The sequence below is a fragment of the Triturus cristatus genome, chromosome 3_1 (genome assembly GCF_964204655.1).
Source record: "Triturus cristatus chromosome 3_1, aTriCri1.1, whole genome shotgun sequence".
Taxonomy (NCBI): domain Eukaryota; kingdom Metazoa; phylum Chordata; class Amphibia; order Caudata; family Salamandridae; genus Triturus; species Triturus cristatus.
Genome location: NC_140583.1, coordinates 1,036,716,844 through 1,036,735,895, shown reverse-complemented (window position 1 = coordinate 1,036,735,895; position 19,052 = coordinate 1,036,716,844). Strand labels below are relative to the sequence as shown.

At 46.6% G+C, this 19,052-nt stretch overlaps 1 protein-coding gene across 1 annotated transcript in view; it reads left to right on the top strand.

The window, feature by feature from the left end:
* The window catches only part of ACMSD (aminocarboxymuconate semialdehyde decarboxylase), a 646,933-nt gene that overhangs the window by 194,749 nt on the left and 433,132 nt on the right, over window positions 1-19,052 (top strand). The window contains exon 2 of the mRNA XM_085645777.1: window positions 8,670-8,714. Coding sequence (XP_085501903.1) covers window positions 8,670-8,714 — 45 coding nt within the window. The remainder of the gene's footprint in view (window positions 1-8,669; window positions 8,715-19,052) is intronic.

Below are 19,052 nucleotides of genomic sequence, written 5' to 3'. Positions count from 1 at the left end.
TGTACCTAGTGTGGAAGTGCCACTTCTAGAAGTGGGCACTTCTGTGTGCAGTGTGTCTGGCGTGTGATTGGCTGGAGCTGGCTGGTGAGCCTGGCTCCAGGAGTCTGGTTGGGTCTGCCCCAGTGGTGAGTGTGAGATTAGCATGCTGATAGCTGGGGAGGAGTGCACCTTAGACCTGAATAGGGCAGGACTTTCCCCACACAATGCTGGCTCCACCCCCTGTGGTGCGACTGACGACCCTAGCCCTGCCAGTGAATAGAGTGAGGGGCTGAGCACATCAAGGGTGCTCCCCAACCAGCTGCGACTGGTTTTCCCCCTTACCCTGAACCAAGAACAAAGGGTTTTACTGTATAAAAATGGGGCTGTGTCCCCACAGAAGCTGTTCTCTGCCAGGATCTTACCTGAGGGGGGCTGCTGCTGCCGCTGGACCAGAGGACCGCCACTTGGATTACCTCCCTGCCTGGAGGCCCAGTGAGCTGGCTCTGGGTCCAGCCTTGCCCCCCACCCCTGCCCTGCTGCATGCAGGGGAGAACTTTCCTGGACTTTGCTGTTATCCTCTTTAAAGTGTTGGGAGCGCTTTATTTGGATCTCTAAGCGCCTGGAAGCGCTGAACTGGCCTTGAGCACTGGGAGCGCTCTCCCTTGTTTTCCTTAGCGCTTGGAGCGCGCTATTTCGAAAAGCCGGTGCCCACCCGGCGTGTGCCCCGTCTTTACCGATTTCCAAGTCCCCCGGCAGGTGGCCACCCTGCCAGGGACATTGCAGTACTTGTTGGCGGGTGCCCACCCCGCTTATTTGATCTTATTGCGAGGGAGCTCACCCCTCTTGTGAAGTTAAAATCACCGCCGCGGCCCGAGCCGTGCATTGAATTCCCCTGAGCAGGGAGAGCGACCCGGGAGCCTACCCCACATTGTGTGCTGTTGTCGTATCCCTAGCGGGTGCCCACCCCGCCAGGGACTTTTATGCAGGGATAACGGGAGCCTACCCCGTGTTATGCTGGCGAAAGTCTGGGTCCCGAAATAATCACCGCCGCCGGCCGGGGAGCTTCCGTGTAAAGGGCCGCGCTGCCATTGGTTGATGTGCTCCTGAGCCTGGAGGCTCGTCGCCGGGGCCGCGCTGCCATTGGAGGAGGCGTTCCTGAGCCTGGAGGCTCACCACGAAGGGCCGTGCTGCCATTGGTTGGCCAGCAACTCTGCACCTTGACCCTGGGGAGCTTCCGAGGAGCGGAGCAGCGTCAGCCCGGGAGATCACGAGTGCCAAGACAATGCGGAGAGAGCCGGTAAGAGTGAGGGCGTCCCCGCAGGTCTCCCCGGTCCCGCTCAGCACTGTTCTCCGTGCAGAGCCCCGAGAAGGCTCCAATGACTGAGGCCGCGTTTGTCTTTTGAGCGCGAGGCGCTCCAACTCGGGGGTTTATTTATCCAAGAGTCCAGAGGGACTCAGATTGCGGGGGCATTTCCTGACCAGCGGAGCGGCCCCGAAAGGCAGCGGGCCGCTCCCACGTACAGAGGGCATTGCTTGGTTCAGAGCCTGCGAGGCTCAGGGCATTTCGTGTTGTAGAGCCCAGGGAGGCTCCAGAGGCACGCCGGTGCCCTAGCCCAGTTTCTCCAGTTGCCCAGCACTTAGTGGGCAACTGCACCGTTTAGGTTGTGCCCTCCACGGTTGAGCTTGCGTAGCCTTGCCCTAACAGTTGACAATAGGGCGTCCTAGCCCCCCCCCCCCATGAGAGGCCAGTTGGCCTAGGGACTGCCACAGTGGTGGCTAATGTGAGTTTGGCGCTATTCTTCCTAAACTGCACCTCTGAATGTGTTTATGCGTCATGTGCCTTGTTCTACCCCTCTGAATGTGATGCAACATGTGTAATGTGCGTTTACCCCTACAGGTATTGTGATACTTAGGTGGTTGTTTTCTCCTAGTACAGGTGGTGCTAGTGAGGTCCTGATTCCCTGCGCAACATTTTCCTAAGGTGGTTAGGGTTGCGTAGGTGGTACTTACCTGATGCTAGTGTGATGACGCTGAGGTCATTATTGCGCCAGTAGTTACTGGTTGGGCGCTACATGTTCTATTTTAGTGCTACAGTGATTGTAAGTGCTATGGTCTAAAGTATTGTTCCTAAGTTCTAAAAGTGCTAATTCCGGACGTGGTCCATGTGGCCCTGTCCCCTGTACATATAATCCCTTGTAAACTCTGCCCGTGCCTGTTGGCACATTGTAAAGTGTGTGTTTTTATCTAACGTGTTTTGGTAATACAAAGGCTATTTTTATAGAATACCTTGTGTGGAGTTTCCTTTGTGGTGGGCCTTGGGTGTTGTTGCTGGGTGCGCGCGCAAACGCTTTACACATCGCCTCAGAGATAAGCCTGACTGCTCGTGCCAAGCTACCAAGGGGGTGAGCAGGGGTTATCTTTGGCGTGTAACTTCCTTGCCCTGACTAGAGTGGTGGTTTCTGCCTGACTTTGGCGCAAGCCTTAGCCAACCAGAAATCCCATTTCTAACAGGGAACTACATGTTTGAGAGGTCCGTGGCATCTGCATGCCTAAAAGATCTTTCCATATAGACCACCTCAGCTACCTTTCATTATCTCAGCCCATAGATGGGATTTCAGGGTATTGGTCTCAGCCCTTCTGAATTTGTTGCAGTAAAAACTAAATCTGGCTTGAAGAAGTAGTCTACAGTTAACAAGATTGATCTCCAATCTTACCTAGGATTGTGAAGAAGCATCTGGAAGGTGAAATGTGTAGTAATAGCTGTTGCATTGTATTGTTTCCAGCCAATCCCCCATTTGCTTTTAAAGACAATCATATCATACAGATTGATTGGCAAAAGTTTACAATCCATAGCTCTGCAGAGTTGGCTTGTGTTGGCACTGGAGACATTCTTTAGAACATTTGCCCAGTTCTTGATTGATTTTTGTGCGGCATTGCATGTTCTCTATCATCAAACTGTACCCCCAAGTATTTGTAGCTAGTGCCTTTCTCTGTGGTCATTTTCAATCAACCAGTGCCCCTTCTTTTTTACCCTTCTTCCAAAGTCTATACCCTTTGCTTTGGTTACCTTGATTTTGATCTCATTACCCACACACTATCTGGCTAAATCATCCAGTTGCCTTTGCAGCCCAATTCCATTTTGATCTAACAAGATGGTATCATCTGCGTACTGGAGGGTGTTAATGTTTTGGTCTGCAAGCCTAGGTGGGCAGGTTAATTTTAACTGGAGGAACTAATTAATATCACCCAGGTACAGATTTAAAAGTAGAGGCACCAATATACAGCCCTGTTTAATTCCTTTTCTAGGGAATTTTCCTTGAGGTAATCCGCTGCAAAATTAATCTGATCCTCATGCACATGCACATGTTCAAATATAAACTGATGATTGCATTCAACAGAGGCTGGGAGAATACTCCATTTGATAAGTATCGCCCAAAGCTTACCTCTATTAACATTATCAAAAGCTGTAGTAAAATCTACAAAAGCAGCATTCAGCAGTTTACTTCTGTTGTCCTAGTATTTTCCACGAGGGTGAACCACATCAGCAAGCTGTCATCAATACATCAGCCTTTTGCAAATCCTGTTTGAAGGAAGGGAATGAAACTCTTCTCTGTAGCCCAACAATCAAGTTCTTTTAGAAGCAGTTTTGCATAGATCTTAACTTTGGCATCTAACAGAGATAGAAGGGAAAAATTCTGTAGGACTCTATTTGATCCTTTTTTAGGTCTCGCGTAGACAGCACATGCGATGTCTCTTGGATACATTTTGTTTACAGTTAATGGGCTTGGAGTTACTTACCATGAGTAAGTTTCCAAGTACTTGTCTCCTTACACTGCTCGCACTTTTGGGACCTACTTTTTCCTTTTTGTTGAGCCACTCTACAGAGTGCATCTTTTCTAGCTGGCTCTGTTGTTTGCTGTTGTTTTAGGCTGTCCAGCTTGACTTGATCTCTCCAGAGAGTTCTCGTTATTAGTAAACAGGCCTTTTAATTTTATTCTTTTCTTGTCTAATTTTCTGTGCATTCCATGACAGAGGTCAGGCTTTGTATTCTGAGTAAACTTGGAATGCATGTTTACTAGCCCCTATTGCCACACTACACCAATCGACCCAATCTATCTCACTCCTCTCCAATCTAACCCACTCCTCTCTACCCCAATCTTCCATGCTCCACTTCACTCCAATCTATTCCACTCCAATCTACCACACTCCGCTCCAATCTAACCCACTCCACCCCAATCTACCCTACACAAGTCTAGCTCAGTCTTCTCAACTTCAATCTATTTCACTTTAATATACTCCACTCCACTATACTCCTCCCCACTCCAACCTACCCTGCTCCACTCCACTCCAATCTACCCCACTTCAAACTGCCCCACTCCAATCAACCCATCTACCCCACTCCACTCTTACCCTCTCCAATCCAATCTACCCCACCCTAAGTACCCCGCTCCACTCCAATCGACCCCACTCCACTCCAACCTACCCCCTCCATCCCAATTTACCCTACTCTAATACACCCAGTCTACCCCACTCCAAGTACCCCATTCCACTTAAATTTGCCCCACCCCACTCCACTCCCATTTACCCCATCCACCCCACTCCACTCTTCCCCAATGTACCCCATTCCATTCTACTCCAATATACCTCACTCCACTCTACCCCAAATCTACCCAATCTACAGCACTCCTATCTACTGCAAATCCACCCAAATCTACTTCTATCTACCCAATCCACCCCACCCCACTCCACTCCAATCTACCCCACGCCATTCCACTCTAATATATCCCACTCCACTACAATCTACTCCACCTCACGCCAATCTATGCCTCCCCACTCCAATTTACCCAGCTCCAAGTATAGCCCAATCTACTCCATTACAATCTACTTCACTTCAATCTACTCCACTCTACCTCACGTCAAACTTCCCTACTCTAATCTACCCCAGTCTACCTCACTCCACTCTACCCCACTCCATTCCAATCTACCCAACTCTAATCCACTCAATCTACCCCACGCAAAGTACCCTGCTCCACTGCAATCTACCCCACTCCACTCCACTCCAACATATCCCACTCCATTCCAATCTACCCTGTTCTAATACACCCAATCTACCCCACTCCAAGTACCCCACTCCTCTCCAATCTGTCCCACTTCACCCCACCCCACTCCTCTCCGATCCACAACAATCCACCTCAGTCCACTCTTTCCCAGTTTACACTTTTCTAATCTACCCCAATATACTCCAATCTACTGCACTCATATCTAATGTAATCCCCCTAAATCTACTCTTATTTACCCCAATCTATTCAAATCTACTCTACTCCACTTCAATCTACCTCACTCCAGAACAATCTACCCCATTCCATTACATTCTACCCCACCCCACTACAAGCTAACCTTCTCTAATCTAGCCCACTCCAATCTACCCCACTCTTCTTCAATCAGTCTATCCCACTCTACACCAGTACATCTACATCTACCCAACCTACCCCCTCCAGTCTACTTCACTCTACCCCAATATACCCCACTTCAATCTAGCCCATTCTACCCCACTCCATTCCCAACCAACCTGCCCAACTCTATGCTACCCCAATCGATCCCACTCTACTGTAAACCAATCTACCCCACTCCATGCTACTGTAAACCAACCTACCCCACTCCACGGTACCACAGTCTACTCCACTCCACACTACTCCAATCTACCCCATTCCACTCTACCCCAGTATACCCCACTCCATTCTACCCAACCATACACCACACCACTGTTTATCTATGCTGAACAGCTTACACACTGGTGTACAACATAGCTAAAACACATTGCCAGAGCCAATAGCTCTCGCATAGCCAATGCTTTTTGGTTATTGATACCAACAGAGAGCAAACCAGCAATCTGGGATATTCACTCAACTAAGTTTAAGACAAAGTAAAACTGGTCCAGCTCTGCTGCTGGTCCGGATTACCTGTATTGAGTTATCCTGTGGCAAGACATCCTGTGTCAGTGCTTCCTGTATTTGGGTAATTGAAGCAGTCAGCAGCAAACCGTACCTGCACAGGTAGAGATGAATGAAGGAGAAAGACAACATGGTGGCGGCCTGAATGATGGGAAGCAGCAGGGAATATTCAGTTGGCAGTAGATGCTGCAGGGTTAGAAGCGGTAACTCAGATGCATGAAGGGGCCAGGGTGCCAAAAGGGATATAATAATACTGCTTAGATGTGGGGTGGGCAGATGACAGTGTTCAGGATTTTTGCTGAGAGATTGAGGCATGATACTTGGGAATAGGACTGCTGTTGAGTGGTGACAGACCACCAGCGGGCCTGTACAGACTCACTCAACACTGGATATGGTTTCCCTTAACGCTAAATGTCTGCTGAAGTTACTGTTCATATTTCAAGAATCTTGAGGGTTGTGTGATGGAACCACACATGCATTTACCACACCTGCCAGTTCCACGCGGTCTTGACCACGCAAGTCTTAACCACGCATATGACTTTACCACGCATGCATTTACAATGAAATCTGCGTTGTTAAGGCATGTATGTAAAAAACATATGTATGGTTAAGACATTTCAGGTGAGTGCAACACCCCGACCCCTGCCCTGAGACCTAAAACTACCTCCTCCCTCCTGAAAACCAACCCCCTCCCTCAAGCCCTAAAAACTTTCCTGGCCCCCAGCCCTAAAAACGACCTCACACTCCCCTAAGCCCTAAAACTCTCCCCGACCCCCCCCCCCCCAAGCCCTGAAAACAACCCCAACACCCCCAACCCTGAAAACTACCCCTCAACCCTTAAAAACTACTCCCCACCCCAAAACCGGGCCCCAGCCCCACTTACCTTACTGCATCCTGCCTCCTCTCCCGATCCTTCCTGCTCCCACCCATTCCAGGTAGCAGGTAGACTACGTAATGCCTTAACCTTCCATATGCATGGTTAAGGCATATGCATGGTTAAGGCAAGCGTGGTAGTGCTTGTGATGTTGTACACGCATAGGTCTGCCCACGTTGCTACTGTTTCCCATCTTGAGAACTTAAAAAATATGGAGTTAAGATCCGCACAACTTTTAACACTCAATAATAACCACCGGAAATAAATAGTGATAATCATCCTACACACAGATCAACCTTCCTGCAGCAGTCACATTCATACTAAAAATACCTTTACAGTCACAGACCTTTCTCCAGACTCACATGAACACAAGCCCCACCCCGGACACAAACTCACAGATTCCCCAAACACACACAAACCTCACTGAAAGGTCCATGGCACACACAGACCTATCTCAAATACAGACTCCTCACCAGACACATCTCCCCTACAGACTCTCCCTCACTTAAACTATCTCTTGCATAGTCTTCACATACACACACTCACTCACACACCAAACACACACATACAGATCCTACATATTTACCCTCTCTCACACACACATACCCTCTGCATAGTATCTCCTTTCAACTCACCCGACATACTTTCGAATGCTGAACCTCTTCAAACAGATTCCCTGAACACAAATCTCCATAAACACACAACCTGGTCAGGAGATTCCAAAACACTGACCCATCCACACAGAGTCCACCAAGAAAGACCCTATGTGTACAAAGCCCTGTACGCAGAGCCAAGCCATACACACACAGAAACTCAAAGAACCCACACACATAGACCCCAAACATAGTCCTCACACATAAGGACCAGGGCACACATAGTCCCACACATATGCATACAGATTGCAAACAATGTCTCTACACAATTCAGATACCTCATTCATAGACCCCAAGCAGGTTTCCACCCATAGCAGTTGCATATTCTGACCACCACATGCCCTGACATCACAGACTGACCCACACACAGGCAGTCCACACAGACAGAAAGCTTAACTTCCAGCTCCTTTGCTACACCCCCTACCCTTACTCAATAACATTAGTTCTGAAAGGTTCAACATCAGCTGCCAGAGCCCAGACCAGACCCATGCCTGAGCACAAGGGATTCAAGTCAGAAGAAGGCGTCCAACTCTGCTGCTTCACTGTCATTCTGCTGCCCAGTGTGGGGCAGGTAGCTAAGGGGGAGATAGGATCAAGGAATAGAGCTTGGAGTAGTGGTGGGCCATAGAGCAGTGTTAGGGATCACGAGCAGAGGAGCAGGTCAGCTAGGGACCAGAGTGGCATCAGAGGTCAAATGACATCATAGGCGATGCACTCCAGAGATTAGTTGCACCGTGTAGTTGCAGTCATGAATGTGGTGCCGGCCCTGATGGGATGCTTAGAGCAACGGAGGTTTTGATTGGACCAGAGAGCCCGCTTTGCTGCACTCTCAAGGTTGCCCGTTGGACGCATTAGGCGCACTGTAGAGACGGAGAGAGTTAGAGTGCTACCGGGGCTGGGGTCAACCGACAGTCTTGGAAGAGCAGCCTTGATGAATGTGATGTCTCTTTAAATGTGTCTCATCTGCAGATCTTTCACAGGTCACCGGCCGACATCTTGAGGGAAGTGAACACGCAAACAACAATGCAAGTTTAGTCTACAATTGACACTATTAATTGGTTTAAGTCTGTGTTTTCATTTACGCCAGGGCAAACCTTGCCGTGTATCCAAATGATAAAATCCTCGATATGATTTATGAATCGAATCTTGCTGTGCTTTATCCTTCCACCCAAACTGTACTTCATTTGCAACGCTTTTTGTGTCTCTCTACAGAAATACGGCTATGGGGGATGGATTCAGCTTCACCACAACTGCAAGGTCTGTAATCTTTCCAGTTCCCTACGGCATTCTCTGGCGCTCATGCATCTGTGGCCGCTAAGGAGCCGGCTGACAGAAGTGACATGGATTCACAGTGTTTAACCTTTATCTTCATTAAATGTGTAACTGCAAGCTGCAAGCCAATCAGAACTCTGAAGTATAAGCATCCACGTTCTGTGCTTGAATATATAGAAGTTGTAATAGTGATGCTCTGGTGCCATACTAGCTCCATTCTTTTTCTCTCTCTTTTTTTTATCCTTTGTCCTACAATTCCGACGTAAGGACACCTCAGTGGGAGGTTGACAAGGATATTAGCTGAGGGGTAGGTCATTTAAGTTTACACAAAGCAGACATAAATCTGAGATTTATTTAATTGGTGTTAGCACAATTACATGGTATTTATTCCAGGGAGACAATGGCAAAGATATTATTCAATCAAAATACATTCCAGACACATTAATGAACTGCCACATTAAAGGTGCAGTGTGGAAACATAAAAATGAAGGTGTTCACAGCGTAGGGCCTCAAAGGAAAGGGTTTCCATAGAAACAGCATCCGGTATAGGTGCAGTGGATAAACAAAGACACATACGAAAGCAATCCATAGAGTGTCTGGGGAAAGTGTGCAGTCTTCAGTGTTATAATAATGCTAAGGACTTGTCATTCTCATGCGCCGGAAAAATGACAGCTGCACCAAAACATGAAATAGATTAAGATGAAGAGAAGCAATATTGTCCGTGGTCCTCAAAAAGAAAAGGACAGCTGAAATACCAGTGCTATAAGTCTGCTGTAGATCATGAGAATTGACACATCCATAACCATTTTTTCAGGAGTGTTTTGCAGCCTGGAGAAGTGGATCTTAGTGTGGAGGGCAGACAGGCCCTGCAGGAAATAAACACTTACCAGTGGCATAGAAATTGACCCCGGGACTCTGGAGGTGGTGATAATCTAGGCCATTACAAATTGCACCCTGAAGTCCCATTAGAAATGAGGAATTCCTGTTGGAAACAGTAATTCCAGACCCTATTCCCACACGGATTTCATAATTCTCATGAGCCATTATCTCCTCTTACTGGCCCCATCTGAATTAAGATGCCACTCATAATTCCCAAGGCCTATTCGTAATATTGTACTATATGGAATTCTTGTAATGTCTGTATAAACCTATGTAACTAATTCCATTATAACGATTTTGTGATAAGATTATTACTCACCTATCAGAAGAAAATAGCTTAAGTGTTATGTAGTAACGTTTTATTAGAGATGAGTTGAGATGCCACAATGTCTGTGGCCAGGGCATGAATAATGTTAAAACAACTAAAGAGATTAAAGTATCGGGATATGGGTGGGTACAGCTATGTCCGTGTTCCTCGCCACATATATATTCTTCCGCGTAAGGGAAGTTCCTGCAAATGGTATCAGAGACTTTCAATGTTCTCCCTTATGAATCTCATTTCCATATCCTTTCTCCTAATAAAGTTCCATCGCTTCTATCGGCTGTTTTTTCCCACTAGACTCAACTCTTTGGCTTCTCCTAAACCTTTCAAATCTTGAACTACACATCATGAAGCTTGGCTACTATCAGGCTATCACAGGGAGGTGCTGCACCATATCGAACATGTATTGTGGTAGCACAAATCACCTGACCATCTCTTTTGTTTTCCTCTCTCTTCACCCCAATGTGTCTGCCCTATAACATAAACCAAAGAATCTTATTTGCACTCTCTCATCTCCAGCCCACTGATAATTCACACCACTTTGCTGTCCCTCAGGGTTCTCTTCTGGGACCTCCACTATTCTGCCTTTATACTATGCTGTTATCCTTCATTATCTTCGCTTTTAGGTTCTGGTTTCTTCTTTTTTCACTGACCTTAAAGCTCAACTCTCTGCCTCTCTTTCCTGTTCGGTTGCTTAGATGTCCACCCATTTTAAAAATAATCCAAAAAACGGGAACCATTTTTTTCACCCTATTTTCATGATTTTTTTTCCTCTTTCTGATTGTTTGTTTTCTTCCATCTTAACGATACTTTTCCACATCTGCTATCAGTCTTGGATTTGAGTTTGAGTCCTTGTCTACAAAACATTTACTTAAATTGTGGAATTGATTTTCTGTTCCCATTAGAAGTACATCAACAGTATCTAAATGTAAATTATTACTGAACGGGTATTTCATTGAGCCATCTAACCAACCTTTATTCTAGATTGCTGCTGCATGTTTTTATATATAAAGAAATGCAAATATAAATAAGTGCACATAACACATTCATGTGTATACCACCCCAGCCTCATGCCCGAACTGACATTACACTTCATCTTATACCCTAAATGGTGCACAGACAAAATATCAAGTTTTTAATATCGACCTACATAAATATTGAGTTTTAATATCGTAGGGACAGAATATCGACATCAAGAATATCGATGACCAGAATATCGAATAGAAGGTAAGAAATATCGTTTTTGTTAATAACCAAGTTAGTAATCATTCGCCTCGCTGGCGGAGGAGACAGGGTTTCCGCCTGGCCACTTTCTTTGTCACCGCTCATTGATAGCGACGCTGACGAGTCGGTGGGGTGATCTCAGAGAGGAACCAGAACAGCATCTCACGATGCAATACCTCCATGTCATGGGGCGCGGGAGGCACATGATCCGGTGGTTCGCAGCTTCTCTGCGCACACATGCGGTGATTAGTCTAGCCCCGCTGCGCCGTAAATGGGAAACGGACTTGGCCCGGCCCATGGCCGACAAGGAGTGGGATAGGGCGCTGCAGGGCCCGACGAAGATCCCCAGGAACATGCGATTTCACCAAATACAATACTTTATTCTCCATAGGGCGTATCTCACACCAGACTCCATCAATCGGTATTTCCATCGCGCAGACGCGGGCTGTCCTCGCTGCGGGGAACTGGATGCTGGGCTGGTCCACATGTTGTGGAGCTGTCCCGCGCTGGATTCGTACTGGCGGACGGTTCATGGAGCGCTCGCTGCATGTACGGGCCGTTGACTCCCGTTTGAATGGCCGGTCTACTTGTTGCACCTTTTTCACAGAACTCCCTCCACGAAAGTCGCATCTAGGTTTCTCGACCTGGGTCTGGTGGTGGCGAAGCGATTGATCACAAAGCGCTGGAAGGCAGCGGAACCCCCCCATGCGCGAGCGTGGCGGGGTTCACTGCTGGTGTAGGCAAGGGCAGAGGGCACGGCCCTCTTGCAGGAGGAAACACTAGGCCTCAGGCGGACACCAATAGCGAGTCAATGGGAGGCACTCTTACACGCCATGACGCGACTGGACGGGGACACCGTGGGGTCCTGCGGGGAGCGAGATGGGGGCGCCCTTAGTGGGGGGCGGGGCGACAGTCAGTCTGGGGGTGAGGCGTGATGTGTTGTATTAAGGGTCTGGTTGCTTAGGTGGGGCACAAGGGAATGGAGATGATAGCGATCAAACAGCCTGTACAAGGGGCTCGGGGACGGTGGGGGGGTCGGAGCAAGGGACAGAATAAGGGGATGCTAAAGCGAAGGCCAGAATCTGCTGCTGTTGTTTTATCTGGGCATTTGTTGTTCTGCCCCATTTCCTTATGGTTAATTAACTGTTTATGGGAGCACGGAGGGGATGAGCGGGCGAAATACTAGCGGCTTGCCTTGGGGAGGCCCCTCAGCGACAAGATAACGAAGGGGACGTTGTGTTAATGGTTTCAGTTGAGAGGCCCGCAATATTCTTCTTTTTTTTAGAGATTAGGTGTAGAACCCGCTCCCATTCATTAATGTACACATGACTAGAGATGTACCATTGAGGCTATATCAAATGTTAGTCAGCCGGATCTTAAAATGTACAATGTATTTTGTCTTAAATTAAGAAATGCCAATAAACAGATTTCATGATAATAATAACAAAGTTAGTAATATAGATAGCAAAATTATTGATGTTAATAATATCGGTGTTTATATTAGTGTTATGTATTTTAGTATGTATTTTATATTTATGTGTTCTAGATTTTTTGTTAAGTATTGTACTGTTTTTTTTTCATTCATTCAAAAACTTTATTTCGGCCACAAAGGCCATAAAAGCAAAAATACAATACAGCAATTATATATCAAAAAGCAGATCACATTTTAACCACCAAAACAGAATAAAATAATCAGTTTAAAATATTCACATTATTAATAATTGGTGGAAAATTTCCTACGCTGAAACCATACAGCATTTAAAAAACGTGAAACTGCGAACACAATTGGGGGATGGGTGTCGTATTTTAAAACTCGCAGGGCATTAGCGCAGTCTCTAAAACCAAGATTCCTACAAATTGATTTTACCCAACGTTTCCTGTGGGTAAGGTACGCTGGGCAAACAAAGAACATATGGATTTCATCCTCCAATTTGTAGCCACATGCTGGGCATGAAATGCTTTTATTGGTGTCCCATCTAGAAGTAAAGGACCTGAGTGGTAGGGTACCCATTCTAAATTGAACATATAATTTCCTGGCAACGGGGGGGAAAATCAAATCCAAAAATAACTCCCTCCCATAATTCGGTTTAATCTGAAGAAACTGTTCAGTCAGCCTGCCTATATTTGGATTCATGTGCAAGCGTGTTAGATGGAAGTATCTTAATTCTTCAGCAAGATTGGTTTTAGAAACAGATAGACAGGAACCTTCTGGGGTATCCCAGAGTTCCTGGCGACCAATCTTGGAACAAGTATCCCTAACGTGGGTTAACCAGGGAATCTTCATATGTTTAAGTGTGGGCCAGAGTTCCAGAAATTCATCTCTAAAAATTTCCAGGTCTGGGTTAGACCATAATCTCTTCCAATAGTGGACAGGCCGGGACGCCACCACCTCTTCAATAGGAAGCAGTCCCAAATCTAGTCTAATTGGGACCAACGGGGTACTAGGGGGTAAACTTAATAATTTCCTAATAAAGGAGTTTTCGACCCTCGATAGACTATCTATTTTGGAATGACCCCATAGTTCTGCTCCATAGGTTGAGGCAGGTCTGGCTTGGGTTTTAAAGATTTCTACCACTGGAGCCGCTGGTTTGAAAACCGTGCCGCTAAACAATCTAGCAATACCTCCTATTGTTTGGGTCAACTTGAGTGTGGAATTAACCACCTGACCTCCCCAGCCCAGATCTTCTTGGAGTGTAATCCCCAAGTAAGTGAACGTTTTCACCCTTTCAAGGGGGATACCATTCAGAACTGGGCTGGGGCGAGTACGTTTAGGAGGATTGAGGATCATAAATTTCGTTTTGGCTAGGTTGATCTCAAGACCCTTGTCACTACAGAAGTCAACAAAGCCATCTAAAATTCGCTGGATTCCCATAGGAGTGCGTGACAACAACAAAGTGTCGTCAGCGAACATTAGGGCAGGAACCTTGCCCGAGGCGAGCCTAGGGACATCAATATCTTTTAGGGCTAAAAGGTGTTTTATAAGTCCATTGATGTATAGGCAAAACAACGTAGGCGCTAACACGCATCCTTGTCGGACTCCTCGGCTAACAGGGAAGCGTTCGGAGAGTTCACCATACTTCCCACATCTAACCTGAGCGAAGTTGGTCTTGTGTAAATTCTTCAGAACATCCAAGAGATAGGGGGGAACATTGAGCATTTGCAGAACGGCCCAGAGCTTTTCTCTCGGAACCAGATCAAATGCTGACCTTAGATCAACAAAAATGAGGTAGAGGCTGCCACCCTCTACACTCACAGTCTTCCAGAATATAACCTGGAGACGAAATATCTGATCAAGGGTTGAAGTACCCTTCCTAAAGCCGGCCTGCAAAGTGCTTAAAACGTTATTTTCTTCTTCCCAGGCCTGTAATCTGTTCAAAATTATGCGCCCGAATAGTTTTTGAGTCGTATCAATTAGACTTATCGGGCGATAATTCGAGGGCTGTAAAGGACAACCTTTTTTGTGAATAGGCACTATCTCAGCACCACACCAGGTTACTGGCGGATCTGCGCCGTACAAGATGGAGTTAAAAAGGACACATAGGTAAGGAGCCCATACCGTAGGTTCAGACCTAAAAAGGTCGCCTGGGATTTTGTCCAGGCCCGGCGCTTTATTAGGTATGAGCATAAAGATGGCATTTTCAACCTCTTTAATTTTAATTTGTGGGATAACTTCAGCACGACAAGCTGTATTAGGGGAAGAATCAACTGAGGAAGGTAAATTAAAATCCACTATAGACTATAGACCCCCGAAGTGCCCTTCCACACTGCGGGGGCTATATTGGAACCAGTTTTTTTTAAATATATGTATAATTTATTTAGAAGTTAGTCATTGTTTTTAAAGTAAATTATGCGTTTTAGTACCATAGCGGGTTGTGGGTTTATAGGGGAATAGGGTGGGAAGTAATTTAATTATAGTAAATTAATAATAATTTTTAGGAATTGTTAATTATTTTTAATTACATTTTGCGTTTTAGTTCTGTAGCGGGTTGTGGGTTTATATGGGAATAGAGTGGGAAGTAATTTAATTGTAATTAAGTAGTTATTAATTTTTATTTATTGGTATTGATAATTAATTTATTGTTACTTAATTATTAATTGGTAATTAATTTGTATTAATTTATTAATTGCTAATTATATCAATTGTATTAATTTAATATTGGAGCGGGTTATGGGTTAATAGGGGAATAGGGTGGGAAGTAATTAATTGTAATTAAGTCATTATTAATTTAATTTTTGGGTATTGATAATTAATTGATTGTTAATTATTAATTGGTAATTAATTTTTAATTCATATTTATTGGTATTGATCATTAATTAACTGTTAATTAATTATTAATTGGTAATCACATTTAATTACTTATCATTTATTGGTATCGCTAATTAATTTATTGTTGCTTAAATATTAATTGGTAATTAATCTATATTAATGGATAAATTGATAATTATATTAATTATGTAAAATTTTATGTGGAGTGGTTTGTGTGTTTATTGAGGAATAGGGTAAAGAGTAATTTAATGGTATTAAAGTAATTATTAGTTTTTATTTATTGCTATTTTTAAATAATTTATTGTTAATTTATTAATAAATCATTATTTAATTACAAAAATTATTTATTTTATAAGTGCGTTATTTTTAACCCCTACGCTATCAAATGCTTTCCCTACTTTTGCACTCTTTTGAGTGGGAATAGTAAATTTTACCCCTACGCTATCCAACACTTTCCCTACTGTTGCACTCACTGGAGTGGGAATAGTAATTTTTACCCCTACGCTATCCAACACTTTCCCTACTGTTGCGCTCTCTGGAGTGGGAATAGTAATTTGTATCCCTACACTATCCAACACTTTCCCTACTGTTGCACTCTTTGGAGTGGGAATAGTAATATTTACCCCTACGCTATCCAACACTTTCCCTACTGTTGCACTCACTGGAGTGGGAATAGTAATTTTTACCCCTATGCTATCCAACACTTTCCCTACTGTTGCACTCTTTGGAGTGGGAATAGTAATTTTTACCCCTACGCTATCCAGCACTTTTCTTACTGTCGCACTCTTTGGAGTGGGAATACTACTTTTTATCCCTATGCTATCCAACACTTTCCCTACTGTCGTAATTTTTACCCCTACGCTATCCAACACTTTCCCTACTGTTGCATTCACTGGAGTAAGTATATATATTATTTTTTATATGTATCTGTTTAGTTTATTTTAACATTATGGTGCCGATTCCGATCCTGTAAAACCCGGGTACAAATGGTCGTATGGAGCGTTTTCTCCGTCCGACTCGTACCCTGGAAAAACACCTTACAAACTCGCAATACGATTCGCACAGAAATACCATTTCCGTACGAGTCGTAAAAAACACCGACCGGCAAAAAAATACATACAAATCTGATTCTGGACGGCGCATACGCGACGTCCGGACGGAGTCAGGCAGCGTTTTACGGACCAGCAAGTACGATTCGTGCCGATGTCACTCCGCACATAGCATTTTTTACGGGAGCCAAAAACTGCCGGGAAATTGAGGACGACACGAACAAGGAGCACCGGTACGTGACGGACAGCGATGGACCCCAACCTACGCGTCATCCCGGCCCTCATAGCCTACGACCTCGTGATCAGAAACCGCCGCAGAAGGTCAGAACAACCCCCAGGGGCAAAGGGGGGGGTGCAAGGGGCAGGAAACATAACCCACACCCCACAAAATACTAATACATCCTGCACAGTAATTACCTCCATGGTCTGGTTACTTCGGGGGGCGTGTCCACCAATCCCATGTCCCGCCACAGCGGAAGTGGACGTGGACGCGTACCCGTCACCACCACAATGGTGGTACGGGATGTACCCACGCCCCTCAGAGCATGGGTACGGGCCGTACCACCATTGTAGTGGTGATGTAGGGGAACGCGTGTACGAACAGTACCCACGCTCCCAGAGCATGGGTACGGTCCGTAGACGCGTACCCCTACATCACCACTACAATGGTGGTACGGACCGTACCCACGCCCCCCAGAGCGTGGGTACGGGCTGTACCACACGTACCCCTACGTCACCGCCACAATGGTGGTACGGTCCGTACCCACGCTCCCCAGAGCGTGGGTAAGGGCCGTACCATGCGTACCTCTACGTCACCGCCACTATGGTGGTACGGCCCGTACCCATGCCCCCAGAGCATGAGTACAGGCCGTACCACGTGTACCCCTACGTCACCGCCACTATGGTGGTACGGCTTGTACCCACGCCCCCAGAGCATGTGTACGGGCCATACCACGCGTACCCCTATGTCACCGCCACTATGGTGGTACGGCCCGTACCCACGCCCCCAGAGCATGGGTATGGGCCGTACCACGCATACCCCTACGTCACCACCACTATGGTGGTACAGCCCGTCCCCACACCCCCAGAGCATGGGTACGGGCCGTACCACGCGTACCCCTACAGCCCCATTACATGATGGATACAAGGCGTACACATGCCACGGATGTAGGTGTACGGCTTGGTGCAGCACATCAGCTGTAAATTGGGAATGGTGTATGCTCAGGACAGCAGTGTACCACAGCAAGGGCGCAAGTGGGTGGGTGGGTGGGTGCAGAGGACTCCCAGCAGTGGACAGGGACATGGGGGTGGGTGCAGAGGACTCCCACCAGTGGACAGAGACATGGGGGTGGGTGCAGAGGACCCCCAGCAGCGGACAGAGACATGGGGGTGGGTGCAGAGGACTCCCAGCAGTGGACAGAGACATGGGGGTGGGTGCAGAGGACTCCCAGCAGTGGACAGAGACATGGGGGTGGGTGCAGAGGACTCCCAGCAGTGGACAGGGACATGTGAGGGGTGGGTGCCCATCACTCCCAGCAGTGGACAGAGACATGGGGTGGGTGCAGAGGATTCCCAGCAGTGGACAGAGACATGGGGGTGGGTGCAGAGGACTCTCAGCAGTGGACAGGGACATGTGAGGGGTGGGTGCCCATCACTCCCAGCAGTGGACAGAGACATGGGGTGGGTGCAGAGGACCCCCAGCAGCGGACAGAGACATGGGGGTGGGTGCAGAGGACTCCCAGCAGTGGACAGAGACATGGTTGGGTGTACATCATTATCAGATGACCACAACTCCATGGGTGAATGTACATATCCCTAACTTTGGACAATGATGATAGTGCCATAACAACACATCACTGACAGCAGTGTCCCACTCCCAGGAGGATGGATGTCTTTCCCCCACTGCATGACACACCACATGTGGGTGTGAGGACAAATAACACATGCATACCCACCCCTGGCAGATGCAGCACAATACACACACTGAGATCATGCCACAAGACTGTATAGTCATGTCACTGCCTAATAAACTAAGAGAGCCAAAGAGAACACACACTGTCACGCACATCCCAGGACTGATAGGAATGTTCAGGTGCTGGGCTAGCCACCAAGATGTTGTCTGTCATGGAAGGAATAGGGTGGAGTTCCCACAGATACAATGGCCACAATTGTGAGTCAGGTGTTCAAATACCCAGCAGAACAAGTACCATATGTGTACTAAGCTGAGATTACACACATGCATAGTGCGGAAAAGGGACAATTTATCCATGAAGGCATGGCAAAATACTCTATACACAAGTACAGTGAGTACCAAGGATGGCACAGATGATGCAGCCGGACACATTGCTGAGCAGGCATGGCCAGAGTTGAAGGGATCCATCACCAACAAAGGAAATGTAGACACAGGGCAACACAACAATTGTGCAACTCTCTGCAGGGGAGATGTGAAGTGCCACAGAGGAAGGAACACTCCTTGGGACAATGTCTCCAAACACAAAGAGCATACACGACAAAGAATCTTTGCAGAGACCTTGTGATGGCACGCAGATACCAGGTTCCACTCCATGTGCAGCAGACTACAA